At 42.3% G+C, this 19,173-nt stretch overlaps 1 protein-coding gene across 1 annotated transcript in view; it reads left to right on the top strand.

The window, feature by feature from the left end:
- The window catches only part of TRIM71 (tripartite motif containing 71), a 63,409-nt gene extending 45,388 nt beyond the window's left edge, over positions 1-18,021 (top strand). The window contains exons 2-4 of the mRNA XM_086614869.1: positions 1,435-1,602; positions 12,355-12,489; positions 15,241-18,021. Of these exons, the coding sequence (XP_086470995.1) occupies positions 1,435-1,602; positions 12,355-12,489; positions 15,241-16,692 (1,755 nt within the window). The 3' untranslated portion in view covers positions 16,693-18,021. The remainder of the gene's footprint in view (positions 1-1,434; positions 1,603-12,354; positions 12,490-15,240) is intronic.
- Positions 18,022-19,173: the final 1,152 nt, after the last annotated feature.

Here is a 19,173-nt window from a genome sequence, read left to right as displayed (position 1 = left end):
AAAAGGGTTTTAGTAAAACCTGACATGTGTGCACAAGCACACACATACCCCTTTGAGAAATTAATCCATATACCACTTCAGCTGTTGCGCTTAAAGGAGCTTAAAATGTCACTTTATGCAGCGCAGGCAATTTGAGGGAATCACCTGTCCTGTTCTCCCCTTCCTTTTGAGGGAGAAGGGAAAGGGGGATGTTATGCACCATACCATGAACCGTTAGCTGGAATCAGGAGTGGCAGAATGACAGCTGTGAGAAGACAGGCGTATCAAACACTTGTCCAATCTTTGTTCTGCTGCTTCTCCTTTCTGAGGTAGATTTCAAATAGCTGGTGATGGAAAAATTGTTTGTACTATGAAACCTTGTTTGCCATTGTATAGTGGGTTTTTAACTCTTCCATGGCAATCTGGAGTCTTTAACATTATGCTCTAACGAAAGTAGTGTATGTAGCTAAGAGCAAGACTTTAAATACAGAGCTTTCTTGTGCTGAAATGTTGTGCTGCTTCACTTGGATCTTGGAAAACAAACCAGCGGATTTCTGCTTACCTCTGAGAAAACATGCTTCCATGGAAGATGCTATTTCTGTGTGCTGCTTCCCTCTACTGGGTGGAATGGGAACAATTACGGCTGATGAATGGATCGGACTTCCTAGGCTAGCATCTCGTGTAAGACTGTCATTGTGATTTGAATATAGGGAGTTTAAGTGCTTTGTGAATAGAATGGGGTTTTAGTGGTTACCCACAGGTTGCTGTAGCATTCAGATGCTCTGATGGGCATGCTAATGTTCCAGTCGTGTTCTCCTCCAGCTCAAGCATGTCTGAGTATGACTAGCATAGAAACACTATGTCATAGCAAAGGTTTCTTTGCTTTGCTGTTGGGAGTCACAGAAGGGAGTCTTGCCCGATGTTGTCACTACTCTGAGCATATGAGATTTGTATTTTTTGGAGGGGAAAAAAAAATAGAATGGTTCTTGGGCATGCATACTTTGTTTTCCGCTTCTGGGAGGTGGGTGTGCTGGTGCTGCGGTCCTCCAGTGCACTGATTATTAAATGGCCCACTTAAGAGAATGCTGTGTTTGTGTATGCAGGGAAAGTCTTCACCTGAAACTTGCCGTAGATGACATCTCCAGTCTGCAAGTGTTGGCAGACGGCTTCCGCTCTTAAGAGGGACTGATGTGGACACTCTTCCTAGTATTGTATTGCAAAGAAAACAATGACGCTTCCATCTAACTGTTACAGTATGATTTGGAGCTTACTGGAAAGGATAACTCTTCCTCTGCAGAGAAACTATTGTGAAGTCTTTGCCTATTGCTACTGCCTCTAACCATCTTCTTTATAGTTGAGCTGTTGGATATTTTTTTCATCCTGGCACTATTTTCTCTTTAATACTTCATTAGATAGTCATACAGTTTTGTGGTTTTTTTTTTTTTTTCCTTCTAGGTACTGCATTTCTACTGTGATACCTGTTCTGTCCCCATATGTCGGGAATGTACCATGGGACGACATGTGGGTCACAGCTTTATCTACCTCCAAGATGCCCTCCAGGACTCCAGGACTCTCACTATTCAGCTCCTAGCAGATGCTCAGCAAGGACGACAGGCTATTCAAGTAAGATACACTCAAGTGCTTTATTGCCCTCCTCCCCCCCCTTTTCTTTCCCCCACAGCTTGTCTGTTACAGGGCAAGGTGTTAAGGCAAAAAGCTCTCTGCTTCTGCTGTCAGTCTTCTCACCCCTTCTGTTCTCTCAGATCTCTTGACAGAAGTGGCTGTGGAGCTGAAAAGAAAGTGCTGTTATAGGAATTTTGCATTCTTGCAGCATAATCCTGTCATGTAAATCACAATATATATATGGAGCTCTGTACAAATGCAGTTGAGCGTGAAGCATTTTGAAGAAAGTTCTGATCTTGTATAGCAGAGCCAAGCCTGGTTTTGTTTTTACGACTGAGACTTACTTTCAGCTGTCTCTTATGCCTCTACAGTATCTAGCACTGTAACTAGCTATGACTCTGGTTATGTCTTCAGTGTTGCCACCAAATAGAAAATACTAATCTGCTCTTGGATTACTGTGAAACTTCTAACCTTCCTGTGCGAAGGACCTGGAACTATCTCTGTACAACACAGGTGCATACTATAACTGCGTTGTACCTCAGCTCTGTTTTATAATGCAAATATAAATACTGGACAAAGACTGGAAGGAAGGTAGTACAGTGCTTCAGACTACAGAAGAAATTTACATAGGGAATTAACCTTCAGGGATAGGTAGTTAGTTACTTTTGCTGAATAATATCTAGTAGTAACTGTTATATGACATGAGCAGTAGTTCTGCCTGTATAAAGGGACTTCGGATGGGAAAAGCGTAGTGGGAAGCTACACTCCACACTACTCTCTTCTTGTTTTGTTAACCTGAAATGCTCTAGATTTGAGCTGGATATTCTGAAACTCAACACTTCTATGTGATTTAACTAAAAATTTTTTTTGAGTAAATATTGATAGAATGCTATGTATAAGAAGTAAACTTACTTTCTAATTTGAGTGTGCTTTCCTGGCACATGCATAGTACAAAAGAAAATAATTAAAAACCCCAAACAAACCCGTTGTCTAGCCATCACTGGTGTTTTCTAATAGATGAGGATTTGAGTGGGTCTCAAGTTTTTTTTACTAAATAAAACCCATTGAATCACTTGTTCCCTTGTTGTTGGCAGTGACCGCTCTTTCAGGATCCTAGCTCACTTTCCTGCAGCACTATGGAATTCCCGTGTACTCTAGGCAGGTTACTAGATGTAGGGATTCTGTGTCTTGGGGATCTGACTGTTTTGAAGTTGGATCTCATTCTGTGATGTGACAATTTATCTGCCTCGCTAGTGAGAATAAGCCATAACTTTTAGCCTGTCAGATAGCTATAACTCTTAAGTAAGCTTGTTCAGTGGGACAGGAGCAGCTGACTTTTCTCTCCTTAAGTCTTTACACCTGTGGAAGAAATAAGTGTTATGATGGTATAGATGTGAAACTATTGTTGTCTCCCTTTAGCTTGTGATGTTAACTTGTTACAACAGTACAGCAAACACCAGGTTTTTGGAGGTGGATGGTTAATTTGAAACTCCGTCTTAAGACAGAATCCTGCAAACCTTATTTTCTTCCAAGATTTGTTTTAAATTGGATCATAAGACTCCTCAGCAGTATCCATACTGAAACATTTAACATGTCCTCAAAATGAGCACGAAGAAAGGGATTATACTATTTTGAAGAACCTCGCTGATGCAGTGTTCTGAATTTCTCCAGGATGTCCTAGACAAGGGCTTGTCTGTTAATAATTAAATTACTGCTTATGACCTCCAGGGCTATTGGTCATCTAACTGATGCGGATAAATGGTCTAAGAAGGATTGACTCTTATAGTAGAAACTAGCAGAATATCGAGTACCTATCCTACTGCTATTGCATGGGTGCTTTTGTGCCTGCTTACCTTTCTACTGGATTTACTTTGCTTATTCCTCCCCAGTTTTCTTCTGGCTTTTATGTTGGAAGCTCCTGCCATCATAGTGAGCTGAGTACTTTGTGATGGTACAAGTAAAGGGTGGGTGTTACTGTCTATGCTCGTGTGACTAAAGCAAGCAGCTTGATTGAACTTACTTAAATTGTGCAGTTTTGCCCTGGTCTAGCAAACCTGGTCTCTTAACCATCCGTGTTAAGAGACTATCTTGGAAGTGTTAACTGGGCAGGTTGTGTAAAGATTCTGTAAAATGAATCATGCTTTTCAACAACTGAGTTGTCTTATTAGTTTAGTTGGCTCTTTAATCTGGACTGCTGTACAGAAAAAGGGTGTAGTGAGCAAGCAGATCAGCGATGAAGTTGAGATGGCAATAATCGTGTATGCGTATGCAGGAGTGGGAAGACTCTACAACTCAAGACAGCTGCTACCTAAGCAATATCGGCAACAACTGGAAAAGCAAGTGATGCAATTAAAAGCAGAGGTGCCTGACTCAAAGGTTGATGCAGTGAGCCTGCTGCATAAAAGAAAGTTTTCACGGAGCAGAGCTTTCGTTGTTCTTGGGATGATAGGGCTGTGAAGCTATATATTTGTCCTAGGGAGGAGATAGCATATCAGTGTGAATTTCAAACAAACTTAAAACAAACTCTAAAGTAACTAGACTCTAAATTAAAAGAAATTGACTTGAGTTCTTTTGTTAAGGTTTGAAAACAGTCAACAGGGAATTAAATACCAGTACAAGCTGTAATATGTGCAGCATAGACTGGAGCTCTGAGGCTTGAAAAGTAATATAGTCTAGTAACACTTCTTAGTGGGACTGGTTCATACTGCTGTACTAGTAACTCTTTCTTAATAGGCTCTGAAAGTGATAGCTCTCTGACATGAAATATTGAGGATGAATGAGGGGGGGTAGTTGAGAGTAAAGGGGAAAAGATGGAATTTGAAGGACGTTGCAGGAGAGAGGAAATCAAGCCATGAGTCAACTGGCTGGAGAGTATCTGGTTAACCAAAGTTGAAGGCTTTTAGGAAGAAATGTTTATTTAAACTCTTCCTGTGGCTTTAGAGGAGAGATTGTTTTTCAGACTTAAAAAAAAAAAAAAATGCCGTGAGTTGGGATAGATTTCAGCCTCTTGATGTGCTGAAGCCTGATCTAGTCTGTCACTCCTAAAAAGTCCCAACTTCACTTTTCAAAGGAGTTGAAGCCCTCTGTAAGAAACAGAAATCCTCGCAGGAAGAGGCTTGCTTTTTTCTTCAGTGAGGTTCTGCAGCAATGGAGAGTTTCCCTTGCTTCCCTGTGTTGCGCTGGTCCTGGGCTGGATCACACGTTTCTAAGCCTGTCCCTAATGCAAGAACTTGTGTTTGTGTGCTGGAGTGGTGAGCTGGTCCAGCTGAAAGGGTAACCTTTCTGTAGGATTACTTTTTGGCTGTCAGCCCCTGGATGGTTCACTGGAGCGCTACAAGGACTGTCAGTGGTGCCAGGGAATGGAGCAGAAACACCCAACTCTGTTGCTTGTAGGACCTCTTTCTTGTCTCAGTGGGAAGTTATCCTCCTTGCTGGGATACTTCTCTAGCCTTTTCAGAGACTTGAATTGATTCACAGGATGATATGAAAGCCAAAGTTGACATTGGATTAATGGGCTAGGGAGGAGAGCAGGGCTGCTGCCTTTCTATATGGGGCAGCTTGTCCTGCTGCCGTGTTGTACCTCACGAAAGCATATGCTTAGCTGTCTTCCTTTAGAATTTTTTCCAAGGACTGGTACACAAACTGAACGTAAATCTGTTATGGTGAAAGATAGATGGCTTTTTCAAAATGTCATGTTCTTAAAATACATCTATACATGTGTAATTGTATATATGTATGTGTGTAATCTAATGCACTTGTGTAACAGTGAAGCATTGAGTGCTCATTCCCATTTAGGGTCAATTTCCAGGTGAACATGTTAAAATACAATTTGATCTGTTCATGTCAGTGAGGCTAAAAGTGCTTTTAGTGGAAAACAATACATTATTTTCTAGCTGAGCCTATAGTTGTTTTTGCTGGAATGTTTTGACAGTGTATTAATGTAAAAGTGGAAGCTTGCAGTGAGACTGTGTGCAGAATATAGAGGGAGGAGTGACTCTTATCTACCAGCATGAAAGGCTTAAGAGTTGGTGGTAAGGCAGGTCAGCTATTGAGGCGATGCCTCTTCTCTCCCAAATTGTGGGGAAGGTGGTATGAAGTAGATTAACACCTTTATTCTAGGGAAGGAGTGGTGGGGAGGTACTGTAAGAAACTTGGCCAGCCAGAGGAAGAAGCCGATCTGTTGGCTTGAGCCTCTGCCCTTCAGTGGAAGCTTCCCTGTGGGTTGCCATATGAGTCTGTGCTGCCAGGAGGTTGATACCTGAGAAGGATGGTACTGCTGTGCTGCAAGGGATCCTTCTGGGGTTGTCACATTGAGTTAGCTCAGGCACCCTTCTGGGTGGCTTTGAAGTCAGGCTTGCAGGTTTAAGAATCTGAAACAAAGCTTTGCAAACAAAACGGAGTCAATTATGCTTTTCTAAATGTAGGGTTTATATCAACAGAGGCTGAATTTATTTGCAATTCTAGTTATTGTTTTGTGTTGTGTTTTAGTGAGTTCCTTAGTGTAACATATGAGCAGATGGTTATTGGGGAAGATGGATTTGTCATGTGTCACTGTCCAAACTACTGTTCTGCCTAAAATTTTAGGCAAAAAGTCTGTTCTTGCAGTACAAACCAAAGCACTGACATGAGTTAACATGGTCTCTAGCCCTTCGTCTATCAAAGCTTCTGTTAAAATTATCTGTATGTGAGAATTTTTCTTTAAGCGACAATTTTTTAGCATTTTACACTTGATCAGGCTGAAACCTTTTAAATTGGTCCAACTACTGTGGTTATTGCTGTAGCTGCACCAATATTACTTCAAAGCCTCTGCTAAGACTGTTAATCCTAGTATCTTTACTGCAACTATGCTTTGTATAGGATCTTCCAATTAATTCTTCACGTATAAGAACATTAGGAAATTTATATTCAGTTCTTGATGCTGGAGAAAGCTGACTGTTATGTCCTGTTTTTTTTTTATCCTGCTCTGAAACAGGGATAAGTAATTGGAAAAGTTCTTTGAAACAAGCCCTCTGTATCTTTTGGTTACCATAAGGAATTGAAAACCATTTATGGATGGACCACCTTTAGCATTTGGTGGAAGAGGGCTACCTTGAGTTATACAGCAAGACTTCCTTAAGTGTTTTAGTAATGAATGTGATTTTAAAAGCTAGAGGGGGTTTATCAGAGAATATGCATCTCGAAGCTTTTTTCTCTTTAAGTAGGATTAACTTCCTCTTAAATTCCTTAGCGTTTAAAGTGTAAATCCTCCATATTGAGGTAGGGAAGTGTGTTTAAGGTTCTTTAGATGTTACCTGTGGTCCATTCACCCCTGAAATACTGAAGGATTCCTCTGAAGAAAACAGTTTACTTTCAAGTGTGAATTTTCTCTGCAGAGGTTTGCACCTTCATTGGAGAACTTAGACTAGCAAACTTAAATATTGTAACTAGTGCCTGAAAAATTATACCTCCCTCCCATCTTTGGATGGAATTAAAGATCCTAAGGACCTTTTAAAAGATGTTCATACGAACTAGCATTGATGAGTTGCAATACAGTTACCATAAGCAGCCTTTATATATCTCATGGTGTTGCCATAGTGGCATGTTGTGCCGCAGCTTGTTCAAATGGGTAACTTTCTGAACTGAATTGATATCTGATGTCATGGCTCAGCATCTGGATTAACAGGCTCTGCTGTTTCAGATACTTAAGTCAGCTTCTTTAAATAACCATGCTATGTGGCTGTAACTGCGGACATACTGATTTAATTTGGGTATTGGACTGTGGAAACCATGCAGCACCTTCACAGTAATTCTGCATTTCTTCTTTGTAGTCCATGAGAATACATGCTTTGTAATGTGTGTTAGTTTTTTTCTTTCTTCTGGAGTGTTTTATGCTTTGGTCTTTTTTTTCCATTTAAAAAGGCAGCACTAGTGAAAACTTGAAGTAGCAATATTTCTAGAATGTTACATTTAAATATTCTGTAGGAATATATAAGTTAAGATTAAACTGTAGAAAGCCTTTTGTTAACTTGAAACTCCAGTTCCTAATGTCCAACAGAAAACAGGAAATGTGGAAAATGGCTGAAAATTCCCATTCTACAGCATGGCAAATCCTACTTTGGTCCCCTCTGTAGTCAGCCCAGAAGTGCAGTCAAGTTCTATGATACTACTTCGCTATGCCTGTCTCTTGCAGTGTTGTAGCATCAGTTTCCATGTTAGAGCCACTGTAGCAAGCTTGTTTTTTTTTTCTTTTTTCTCCTAGCTGGTTAAGTGTAGCTAAAAGGGGGAGGTCACAGAGGTGTCCAGAAGGACACCTAGGGTCCAATATGACTTTGCTCTTTAAATTTTACTCAAAATTGGCTGGGGCATGTAGGAACTAACTGGCTGGGCACATCTGGGTCTGCTATCTTGCTCTGGAGAGGAGTGTTTGATTTTAGTGTGTTGTATGTAAGCACTGGTACCCTGGCTGCCAGGGATGCTTTTTACATAGGGGTGTGTTGTGCAGAGCCAGGTCAAATAAAATAAAATGCTGTATGAATTAATAGGAATAGCTACCTTGAGGCTTCAGTAAAAGTAGCCTTTTAAGTTTGTACAAAATGTCCAGAAAATGCCCGTTTAATAATCCTCATTAAATGCTTTGAAATCTGAAAGTACAGGTAATAACTGCATACTGTCATACTTTCCCGCTAAAGTGTGTTTTGAATGTTAGTTGTTGCTATTTGGGGATGGTAGGCTTATAGAGAAGAGCAAGAAATCCTGGATGCGCTGGCAGCAGTAGCTAGTGATGGATGTCTGCACTGCTTCCCTTCGTGAAAATGTGCTTGTCTGTTCCACTGAATGCTTGATTTGCAAGCTTTTCTTTTGCTGTGGCCCTCTGGAACACATCGCCTGCACAAACACTGTCATTACTTAGCTCTGGGAAATTGGAAGTACCAGTTTCAACTCTAAAGTTTGCAAAAGATCCCCCTGCCCCGCAACACAAGGCAATGGTGACATCAGTAATAGAATGTGGAGTGTCTTGGCTGTCTTTGGGTCCCTGCGAAGTCAGGAGTGAACAGGTACAGCTTCAAATAGGTGATTTACTGTATCAACCAATATCAAGAAACAAAATAGTTGTTGTCCATCTCAAGTTCAGGAATGGAACCACATTCTCAAACATGGGCCTTGTCTTCTGTTTCCTGAGAATGTGAACTGGTTAAGTGTCTCGTTCACTGGAATAATTATGATGTGCCGTGAGGAGAGTACATCATAAAAGCTGCTTTTTCTTTAAAAGTATTTGTTAAAAAGATTGTGTGGTCCCCTACCAGAACAAGAAATGCCACTGCTTAACATGTTTCCTAAAAAGCTGACCTCTCTGAAGACAAGTTCTGCACAGGAAATGCCTGCAGAGCAGCAGGAGAGAGTTATCATGGCAGAGCTGTGATATCTTACAGTAATCAAAGAGAACAAGGGATTTCCATGTAAAGAAGGCTCCCAAAAGTTGTACTTAAAGCTTTTGGCTTTTGCTTCAGATAGATAACTTGCCTATTGCTGTTCCCTCCGCACCATATCACTGCCTGCTGCTGTGTGTTTGATGCTGGCCGGCCTTCGGAGGCTGTTCTAGCCTGTGTTAGCAGAGGGCAGGATCATGTGAATTTGACCAAAATCCTGCCAGTATCCTGGGCGATATTAGAGCCGTGGTGTTTTGGGCATCCTTCACTGATGTGAGCTGTTGAGATGCAGACAAGTAAAAATAAATCCAGATGATGTCTACCAACAACTCTTGGCAACCTTATGCTATTAAGTCCAGTTACTTGCCCTACCATAACTAGTTCCTACAGATGAAAGATCACAGCATCCATAGGGAATTAATACATCTCATGCTATGATGGAGTTCTTGAAAGGTGGACTCTGTTTTTTAGTGAAGAATTGTGCAGGAAGTTGAGATTGCTTTTAGCCATAAGGTATGAGGAAAGCATACACACAAATCATGGTCTTAATAGGCGTTGCTGTACAAAAAGCTCAAACAAGTAAACTTGAGACTTTCCTGCTTTCAGACATGCTTGCTACAGTTGGAATATGAGTGGATAGTGTAGTTTCCCTAATGCTTCTCAAGAAGATACTTGTTTCTTTGCAAGAGAAGGAAGATGTTTTGCTGGACTTGACAAGAATCCAGAATCCAAGTGTCTTTTGGAAGAAATATGTAATTTTTCCTTGCAATAGAAGCTGGTTCTGTATTTGAATGGTGAAGAAATGATACAGAGGACTGAGACTGTCTTTTACGAAGCCTTGATCTGTGGCCAGTTGTGACTTCAAGTCTGCTTTGCTAATTGTCGTAGTGCGATTTTCACTTTCTGTCAACTTGGAACTGTTGAGTCAAATTTGTCTGCCAGAAGCTTTGTGTGAAGGCAGGTCAGGTCTGCCTCCAGTGGGACTGCAATATTTAGGCTGTTCCATGAGTTTGAAGGCATTCGCTGTGAAAAATGTAGCCCAGGTGATTCTGACCTGTGAGTTGTATGAAGGAGGAACAGTTGAAAAGTGTGCTCCTCTTACTGAGCCCAGTGCTGCAGAGGGGCTGCCAAGTAGCACTCCTATCTTCCTCTGCCAGCTTGCAATAGACTCGAGTCTTTGATTAAAGGTCAGAAACATTGCCTTGTTGTATTTCTCACAGTTGTCTTCATCTTGTCTCCAGAGTCTAATCACCTGACCAAGTTAGTCTTCCTTTTCCTTTCAGTTCTCTACTCCTATGTGACCTGGAAGAATACATCTAATTCAAACTAATTGCCTTAAATTAACTACCTGGAATTAAAATGTCCAAGTAACAGTACATTTCTGGTTTTAAGTGTTAACATTTCTATTATTGGCATAAACTAGATGCTGCAGAACTTGTCAGATCAGACTTTGAAAATATTAATAACTAATTCCATTAAAGATCACAAAAAGTCTGGTCTGACTTTCTAGGCAAAGCTGAGTCACATTGAGTAGTTCCTAGATTGTCACATCAGGTTCTTAGATTGGTGCATACTCATCTACAGAATTAAGCTGAGCATATTTTCCATAAGGCCCTGAATGTACAGTACAGCCTTTAAATTACATTTTCTCTCCACTTTGTCAAGCCTGAATTTCTGAAGAGTAAGGATGTTTTCTGCCAGAGCATTTCCTGGCTACTTAGTCTGAAACAGCTTAAGCTCTGAAATGCACCAGTTACTCCATCCAGAGTGAGGAAAAGGTGTTGTAAAGTCTATCTAAAATGCTGTATTTAAAAACCAAATACCCATAGCTTATTTCCATGGCTTTCAGTGTGTAATGCGGAAAACAAAGGTGAGTTTGAGTTAGGTTCTCAGCTGTCATCCACTTAAATTCTTGCCTATTGAGCTGCCATAGTCACATGTAGTGTGTTGGTAGGGATTTAGATGTCTTGTGTATGTTGATAAATATTAAGATTCTAGGAATAAAATACTGTGATGTGCCAAACTTGTGAAAAAAGTAAAGGCTTGATGGTACAGTCACAGAATCACAGGATGGAAGGGACCTCTGGAGGACTTGCCCTGCTCACACAGGGCCATCTAGAATGTCTGGATCACTTTTGAATATCTCCAAAGATGGAGACTCCACAACCAATCTGGGTAACCTATGCCACTGCTTAGTCACCCTCACAGTGAAAAAGTGTTTCCTGATGTTCAGAGGGAACCTGCTGTATTTCAGGTGGTGCCCCTCACCTCTGGTCCTGTCACTGGGCACCACTGGAAAGAACCTGACTGTCCTCTTTGCGCCCTGCCTCACATGATTACATACGTCGATAAGATCCTCTTCTCTAGGCTAAATGCCTTTACATACCATCATTTTGTTCTAGAATGTCATAACAAGAAAACTAGTGTCTTTTTAATCTCTTAGAGGTTCACAGCCTTATCTGCATGTTAATGATGGTTCACTGTATGACAAAGGTGTTGAAAAGATTCAGTTAACTGATGCTATTGAACCTTTTCCATTGGGAACTGCAATCTTTCAGATTTGCCGTCTTTTTATGGTGTTTCGTTTTATGTCCTTTTCTGTAATATTTTGTGAAACTGGGAGCATTTTGGCAAGGATTTTTAAAAGAAATTATTTTTTCTTTGAGGAAAAGAGGTTTAGATGGGTCTGTATGTTCCTTCCAGATGCATTCTGTGTATTTGCAGAAGGCTACCACAGAATGTTTTAGAACACTAGTGTTACAAGGTTGTATTAGAAAGAATTTCATCTATCCAAGGTGTGAGTACCTGTGAATGCTTCTCAATTATAAACATCTAATCTTTTGTTTGTTTGTGGGTTTTTTTTGTTTAAAATTGGTTAACTTCACATTTTGTTGGGGTATTTTTGTGCATAGGTAAAACAGTTTGTTCCCTGCAGTGCCATTTGTTACTAGAGGCAGAATCATCACACAACAACAGTCTGAACCATTTTGAGGGACAAGACAAACTTTGAGTTCTCTAGATGTAGGAAAACACGAGGGCAACTTCCTGTGTGAGTCTCTTGTTCGAGTTTATAGTAGCTGCTTGCTGGAATTTCGCAGGGAGTTTAGTCCTTTGATGTCGGTGCATGGTACAATGAAGGCGTAAACTCCATGTAATAGATGTGTTTAAAAAATTATGTCCCTTTTCAGGCTCCGGTGTATGAAATGGGCAAAGGCCTAGTAAAAAACCCAAGAGTAGTTAACTTTGTGCCTTCTGCTGAAGACCTAGCAAGGTGTGAGCACCAGTGCTCTGCTGCGTTCCTCGTTGGTTTGGTTGGGCTCTAAGCATCTTCTCGTTTCCTCCCCAGCTGAGTATTGAACAGGCCCAGGCTGTGGCAGAGCAGGTCGAGATGAAAGCGAAGGTGGTACAGTCTGAAGTCAAAGCAGTGACCACAAGACATAAGAAGGCCTTGGAAGAGCGGGAGTGCGAGCTGCTCTGGAAGGTACGCAGCCAACGCCTGCGGTTTGAACCGCCGGCAAGCGCCTGTGGGAAAGACGCTTTAGCTAGTCCCTGGCCAGAGCCCGGTACCCTCCCCAGGAACACCCAACTGGAACGCCGCGGTTCGCGGTGGGCTCGTTTTCTGTGGGCAGCAGGGTGCCGGGTTCTGCCCCGGCGGGTTTGTGCCACGGTCCCGGTCCTGACCCGCGGGTTCGCTCCGCGGGAACGGCCCCGCGCGCGGGGCGGGCGCGCCCCCTGCCGGCCGCGCCGCGCGGCTCCCTGCGCGCGCCTTTAAACGCCTCGTGCGAAGGATGTCTTTAAAAGCCTCGGTAATACCGAGCTGCAGAGTCAGGTACGTACTCCGGGGTGTTCTTACCACATCTGCTCCTCATAAATGAAAGAAAAGGAGCAAAGCTGTATGTACTGTCTCCTTTTTTTCAGAAAGAGGAGTAGAAATTCTGTAAGATTTAACTTCCATTGTCCCAACACCTAAAAACTTACTCTCAAACAAGACAGTGTCTCTCTGATTTTTTTTTTTGCTACTAGTAGAAGAATGCTCTCTAGCAAGAGTATCTGCACAATCCCGAACTCCTGCACTCAGTTCAGCCATGATGCATGTGTAGTATTTTGAGAGGAGGAAAGGAAGTAAGAGCAGAGTTTCTTATTCCAGAAAGGTAACTTAGTGGTCATGGCTCTTCTCTGCTTGCTTAGCACAGATTAGTTTGGATTGGGCCTTTGGGTCCCACTTGTAGAATTGAACGGAAACCCATTCTCTGCTGTTGGGTTAGGTCTTTTAGATCACTGAGTCGAACTCGCTTGTTCTATGACCACATGTTTGCAAGTACTGGTACAGGGGAGCAAAAATGTGTGGTCAAGATGAGAAAAGTTTAGGAGTAAATTTGGAATGCTCCTCTAACATGGAGTCGCACCAGATAGAGTGTCAGGAAACCAGGTGCTGTGTGGCTGTACTGGCAGAGCCAGGCAGGATGGCACATACTTAAGGTTGGTGAGGCACAGACTGCCAAGAAGCAGTGCCATCCTGCTAGAGAAGAGTCAGGGAAGAAGTACTTTATCAACACTGACTGGAACAGTAATTTTTAGGTTTAATATCTGTTGCCAGCAAAATGACCTTTCTGGTAAGAGTTGATTGCAAGGAACTACTCCAAGTACAGCAAGTACAGTCAAGACTACTGCAAGTACAGGAAGACTATCCCCTAAAGGAGAAGTCTTGTTTTTTCTCTAGTTTTTTTATAAGAACTATCAGCAGCAAGATTAAAAATGCACTTAATATATTTACTGTACACCTAATGCTGCTTTTTCTGAGATATTTGAATTGAAGGAGATTAGTTCACTTTCCACTGTTAGCCTTCCCCAAGAAGCTTGGCAGCCTTCTCTTTTGAGATACTGCTAGTACAGGAGAAGAGCTTCCCCTAAGCTTCCAAGAGGCTGCATAAATGCACTTTACTGGAATGTCTGCACTGAAAGCAAATTCTCTTTGGGTTATAAAACAATATTTTAAGAAGGAAACTTGGTATTGATGGGAAATCATTCTAGCAAAAAAAGCTGAATGTATTAAGCCCTCAAGCAAAGAGTGTTAGTGAATAATTTTGAGTGCCAAAGATTAAGCTGAGGCCCAAGATGAGTAATCTCTTTAGGAAATCTATTGGAGGAAGCATCTCTGGCTTTTTTTTAAGTCTGGTAAAACCTGTGTTCCTTAATTTTAAATGAAATAGCATGTTTGTACATCTTATCTAGTCACTATATAACCAAGGAGTCTTCAGACAGTGAGCTGTCCCTCATTAAAATACATTGCTGGTATTGTTCTGCAGCCAAGCAGGTATTCAGACATAAGGAAATGTATTTTTGTAACAGTAAAGCAATTACATGTTTCATTAGTTTTACAAGGCAGGTGTCTTTGCCAGATGGTCTGAAGTGATTTTTCACAAGTAAAGATAAACACAGGCTTGTATAAAATAGTTACAAACAAACCATTTTTGCTTGAGCTTCAGTCCCCCAAGCAGGACTGGCAGCAACCTTCTGTGTCATTTGAAGTGACACTGTAAAGCATCCTGTTGTAAAGCACAAGCTTGATGTGACTGCCAGTATTTGCAAGAAAATATTAAAATAATTGGACCCTAAAAATCCCTGGAGACAGATGTCTGGTATTATCTAGTCATATGAAGACAGTTCTGGCAGGCAGGGGAATGACACGAGCCCATGTGCCTTAGCTGTTGGTGACTCCTAGCCTCAGCGATGTGTGGTAACCGCCTGCCTTCTGAAACAGGTCTCAATTCTGGTGAGATCAGGCTCAGCCTCTGCTCTCTTCTTGAGAGCCTGCAGTAACTTCTGTCCTCCCTGGAGTGTCTAGATAAGATGTGCCTTCAAATGATCTGTCAAGTACCTTGCAACTAGGAAACAACAGCACTTGATGAAGCAAATCACTATTAGTAAGCAAGTGACTCTTTCAAATGGCACTCTGATGTCGCAAATCTGCAGGGTAAGAATGTACAATTCGGGCTGGAGGATGGGAGAGAAGAATCATCCTGAATTTGGGTGAATAATAACTTTTCCTCACTTCTGCTTCTCTACATTGCAACTTTTAGAGGCTTGTTCTGCAGTTCTGTGTCAACATGCTGCAACAACTGCACAACCGGTTTTTATGTAGAAGAATGACATTAGGAAATGTTTCTGTGTTTATGGGTTGTCTTTCCTGATGTAAGTGTGCTTTTCTCTCCCCCCTAACCCCCCCCCCAAGGTGGAAAAGATTCGTCAAGTCAAGGCTAAGTCACTCTACTTGCAAGTTGAAAAGTTACGTCAGAACCTAAATAAGCTGGACAACACCATTAGTGCTGTTCAGCAGGTCCTGGAGGAGGGTCGTACCATGGATATTCTCCTGGCTCGGGACCGCATGCTGGCTCAGGTGCAGGAGCTGAAGAGTGTGAGAGGCCTTCTCCAGCCACAGGAAGATGACAGGATCATGTTCACTCCCCCTGACCAGGCACTGTATATGGCCATTAAATCCATGGGCTTTGTCAGCAGTGGGGCTTTCGCTCCTCTGACCAAAGCCACTGGGGAGGGCCTCAAGCGTGCACTGCAGGGCAAAGTGGCCTCTTTCACAGTGATAGGCTACGACCATGACGGTGAGCCTCGCCTTTCGGGAGGTGACATGATCTCTGCAGTGGTGATGGGCCCGGATGGAAACCTTTTCGGGGCAGACGTCAGTGATCAGCAGAACGGGACCTACCTGGTTAGTTACCGTCCACAGCTAGAGGGAGAGCACCTGGTATCCGTGATGATGTGCAACCAACACATTGAGAACAGCCCCTTCAAAGTCGTGGTGAAATCTGGGCGCAGCTACATTGGCATTGGGCTGCCGGGGCTCTCCTTCGGCAGTGAGGGAGACAGCGATGGCAAACTCTGCCGCCCCTGGGGGGTTAGCGTAGACAAAGAAGGCTACATCATTGTTGCCGACCGCAGTAATAACCGCATCCAGGTATTCAAACCATGCGGGACCTTCCATCACAAGTTCGGCACGCTGGGCTCCCGGCCGGGCCAGTTCGATCGACCTGCTGGCGTGGCTTGTGACGTCTCCCGTAGGATCGTCGTAGCCGACAAGGACAATCATCGCATCCAGATCTTCACGTTCGAGGGGCAGTTCATTCTGAAGTTTGGGGAGAAAGGAACCAAGAACGGGCAATTCAATTACCCATGGGATGTGGCCGTCAACGCGGAGGGCAAGATCCTGGTCTCTGACACGAGGAACCACCGCGTTCAGCTGTTTGGGCCCGACGGAGTGTTCCTTAACAAGTATGGCTTCGAAGGGGCGCTCTGGAAGCACTTTGATTCCCCCAGAGGTGTGACTTTCAATCACGAGGGCCACTTAGTAGTGACAGACTTCAACAACCATCGCCTCCTGGTCATCCATCCGGATTGCCAGTCAGCGCGCTTTCTGGGCTCGGAGGGCACCGGGAACGGCCAGTTCCTGCGCCCGCAGGGAGTGGCGGTGGATCAAGAGGGACGCATCATCGTGGCCGATTCCAGGAACCACCGGGTGCAGATATTCGAGTCAAATGGTAGCTTTTTATGCAAGTTTGGCACTCAGGGAAGCGGCTTTGGTCAGATGGACCGTCCTTCAGGTATAGCCGTCACCCCTGATGGGATGATTGTTGTGGTCGACTTTGGAAACAATCGAATTCTCGTCTTCTAATCTGTGTTTGAATTGGGAAGAAACTGTCTCAGGGAAATTCTTCTAAGAGAAAATGAAAAAATACAACGTTGATTCAAACCTACCTCATCTTTAATTTTTTTACAGATGAATGTACTTATCTTTCCTGCAGGGAGTGAGCCTGTAAAGTTAAAGTCTATCTACCTCATTGTCCTCCCTTCCCTCCCTGGTTTCTTGCCACCCTCCCTGTCCCCACACACTCAACAGTTCAGAACGTTTTACCTCTCCCCCCGATGGGGTTTCATGCACAAACAAGTGTTGCTGTGCACATTAGGTGGTTTGTGTGGTGAGTTCTGTAGACTAAGCCAAAAAAGGCTCTATGTAACTTTTTAAATGGGGAAAAATGGTTGTAGGCTTTTGTAGAGAATTTGTGTTCTTGACCATACTGCAGTTCTGTGCGTGGGGACACGGGAGGGGGACTTTTGTTTTTTGAATTGCTGCTGCAGCAGAGAACTTTTTCCTGTTCTCCTTTTTATACCTCAGTGTGTTTGATTTACTGGTGAGCACAGCATCTTGTTCCCAGACGACTTTGAACGTTTTGCGGAAGTGAGTGGGATTCACTTGCCGGGAAGAGCAAGTTTGCATCTTTTTGGCATTTCTGTGTATTTTTTCTGAAACACAGTAATCCAACAGCACAAAGCGAAGCTGATGAAAATGCACAAAAATTCTTTAAGTTTAAACCAAATTGTTCATTCTAGTTGGCTTAGTGCGGTCGTTGTAAAGTTCAGATAAAAAGCAAGGCTTCCTTTAATGTATCCTGTTTCTGAGTATTTCTTTTACCCTTTCTTTTGAAAGCTAAATTAGTTTTTAAAAAGTTATTGTTTCTTTTTTTATCAGTGCACCTAATCTGAATAACAGAAGAGGTTACAAGGAGCATTGAAACAGGGAAAAATCAAACCCTTTTGATTTACTTTCTTGTGAAATGACTAGCTTTTTTTTTTTACCCTGCCCCATAGAGATATTAAGGGAATAACATTTGATGGATTTGTTAGAACAGAAGTGGTACCTTTTTCCAAAAGTAAGAAATAAGCACAGCTTTGGAGATTCAGGGTGCATTTTGAAGTAGTCAACAGGTTTTTGCGTTTAAAAAGGACTGCAATAACTATCAGTGACAAAAATATTTTTTCATCTTCTGGCTTCCCTAAAGAGCTGGACTGAAAAATTTGGGAAGGATAACTGTATTTTTTGGGGTGAGGTGGGCCTGTAGCTGTGTGTATCTCTTGCTACAGATCCAAGTAAAAAGTTACCAGGACCAGCATAAGGCAAACTGCATCAAGACAAAACTTTGCTGACTGATTTTTTTTTTCTTTTTTCTCTTTTGTTCTCCCCAGGGCAGTACCAAAGAATTCTGTGTAAAATAAATGTGTATGATCCTTAAAAGCTTGGAGGCAGGGGAAAGGTCACCCTTTCAGGGATATAAATAAAGCTTTTCTGAGAAGTGGAAACTTTTGGGGAGAATAGAGATCTCTTTAGCAAAATGTGACTTTGGGTCCTTGGAAGTATTTGATTTTATTCTTCATTTCATTCTAGTTTAGCTGTTAATGCAGATATGGTCTCTACAGAGCTGTTGCTTCTCGCTCTGGATAAGGCCTTTTGGTGGCAAACAAGAATAGTTAAAGTAGGGAACAGAGAGCCTTTCTGTCTCTCCACAATGGAAAAACTCACGTAACAGTACTCTTAGGCTTGGAGATGCCATGAGATTTACTGTACTGTTTGCAAGAGAAGATCTGTGAAACACAAACATGGTTGTTATCAAAAAGTCTGAAGAGCCTTAACCATCCTTCAAGGAAAGGGTTCATCTCTCTGCCAGCCACCATGCACAAAAGTGACCTGAGATTGAAAGGCTCTCTACAAGTTTGTGAGCAATCACAAGGTGCACTTTCCTTCTTGCTGCTTTTCCCCTCCAAGGAGAGTGAACTTTCTGGGTTTTGTAGAAATCCTGATGATGTGTGCAGACAGATAGCTGCCACTTAGAGGAAGCTTAAACTGAAGGACCAGAAAGAGACAGATTCATGAGATGGCAAAATATCTTTTGAAAGAAGGGTGAGGAAGAACACCTGAATTAAGATAAAATAACTGTGCTGTCTTTCAGCCAAAGCCTCAAGGAAGCAAACTCTTCAAAGCAGTTTGTTTCAGTTAGGCTTAATCTTAGGATAGCATGGTTTAAAAATAGTCTGTAAAGGATAATCTTTTATACAGATGTCTGTCATTAAATTTGTGTGGCCACTCAAAATATGGGGATGAGAAAGCTAGTTTACCTTTGACTTTTAAAAGTTTTGCTTGTGGATATGCTTCCCTTCTTGGGAGTGGCCTAACAGTTGTGACAGATGTCCATATTGTCTTGTACTGTTCAGTCCAAGAATTATTTGCAACTTGGGCTGTGAAAACTGAGAGCTTGCAAGACCTCTAGATACCAAAGAAAACTGGTTTAAAAAGCTTTAATGTTTAGTTTGCAGTGTCCTT

This window comes from Tauraco erythrolophus, chromosome 7 (genome assembly GCF_009769465.1).
Source record: "Tauraco erythrolophus isolate bTauEry1 chromosome 7, bTauEry1.pri, whole genome shotgun sequence".
In the NCBI taxonomy this organism is placed as follows: domain Eukaryota; kingdom Metazoa; phylum Chordata; class Aves; order Musophagiformes; family Musophagidae; genus Tauraco; species Tauraco erythrolophus.
The sequence above is the reverse complement of the archived record's forward strand: the minus strand, read 5'-3'. Positions and strand labels throughout refer to the sequence as shown.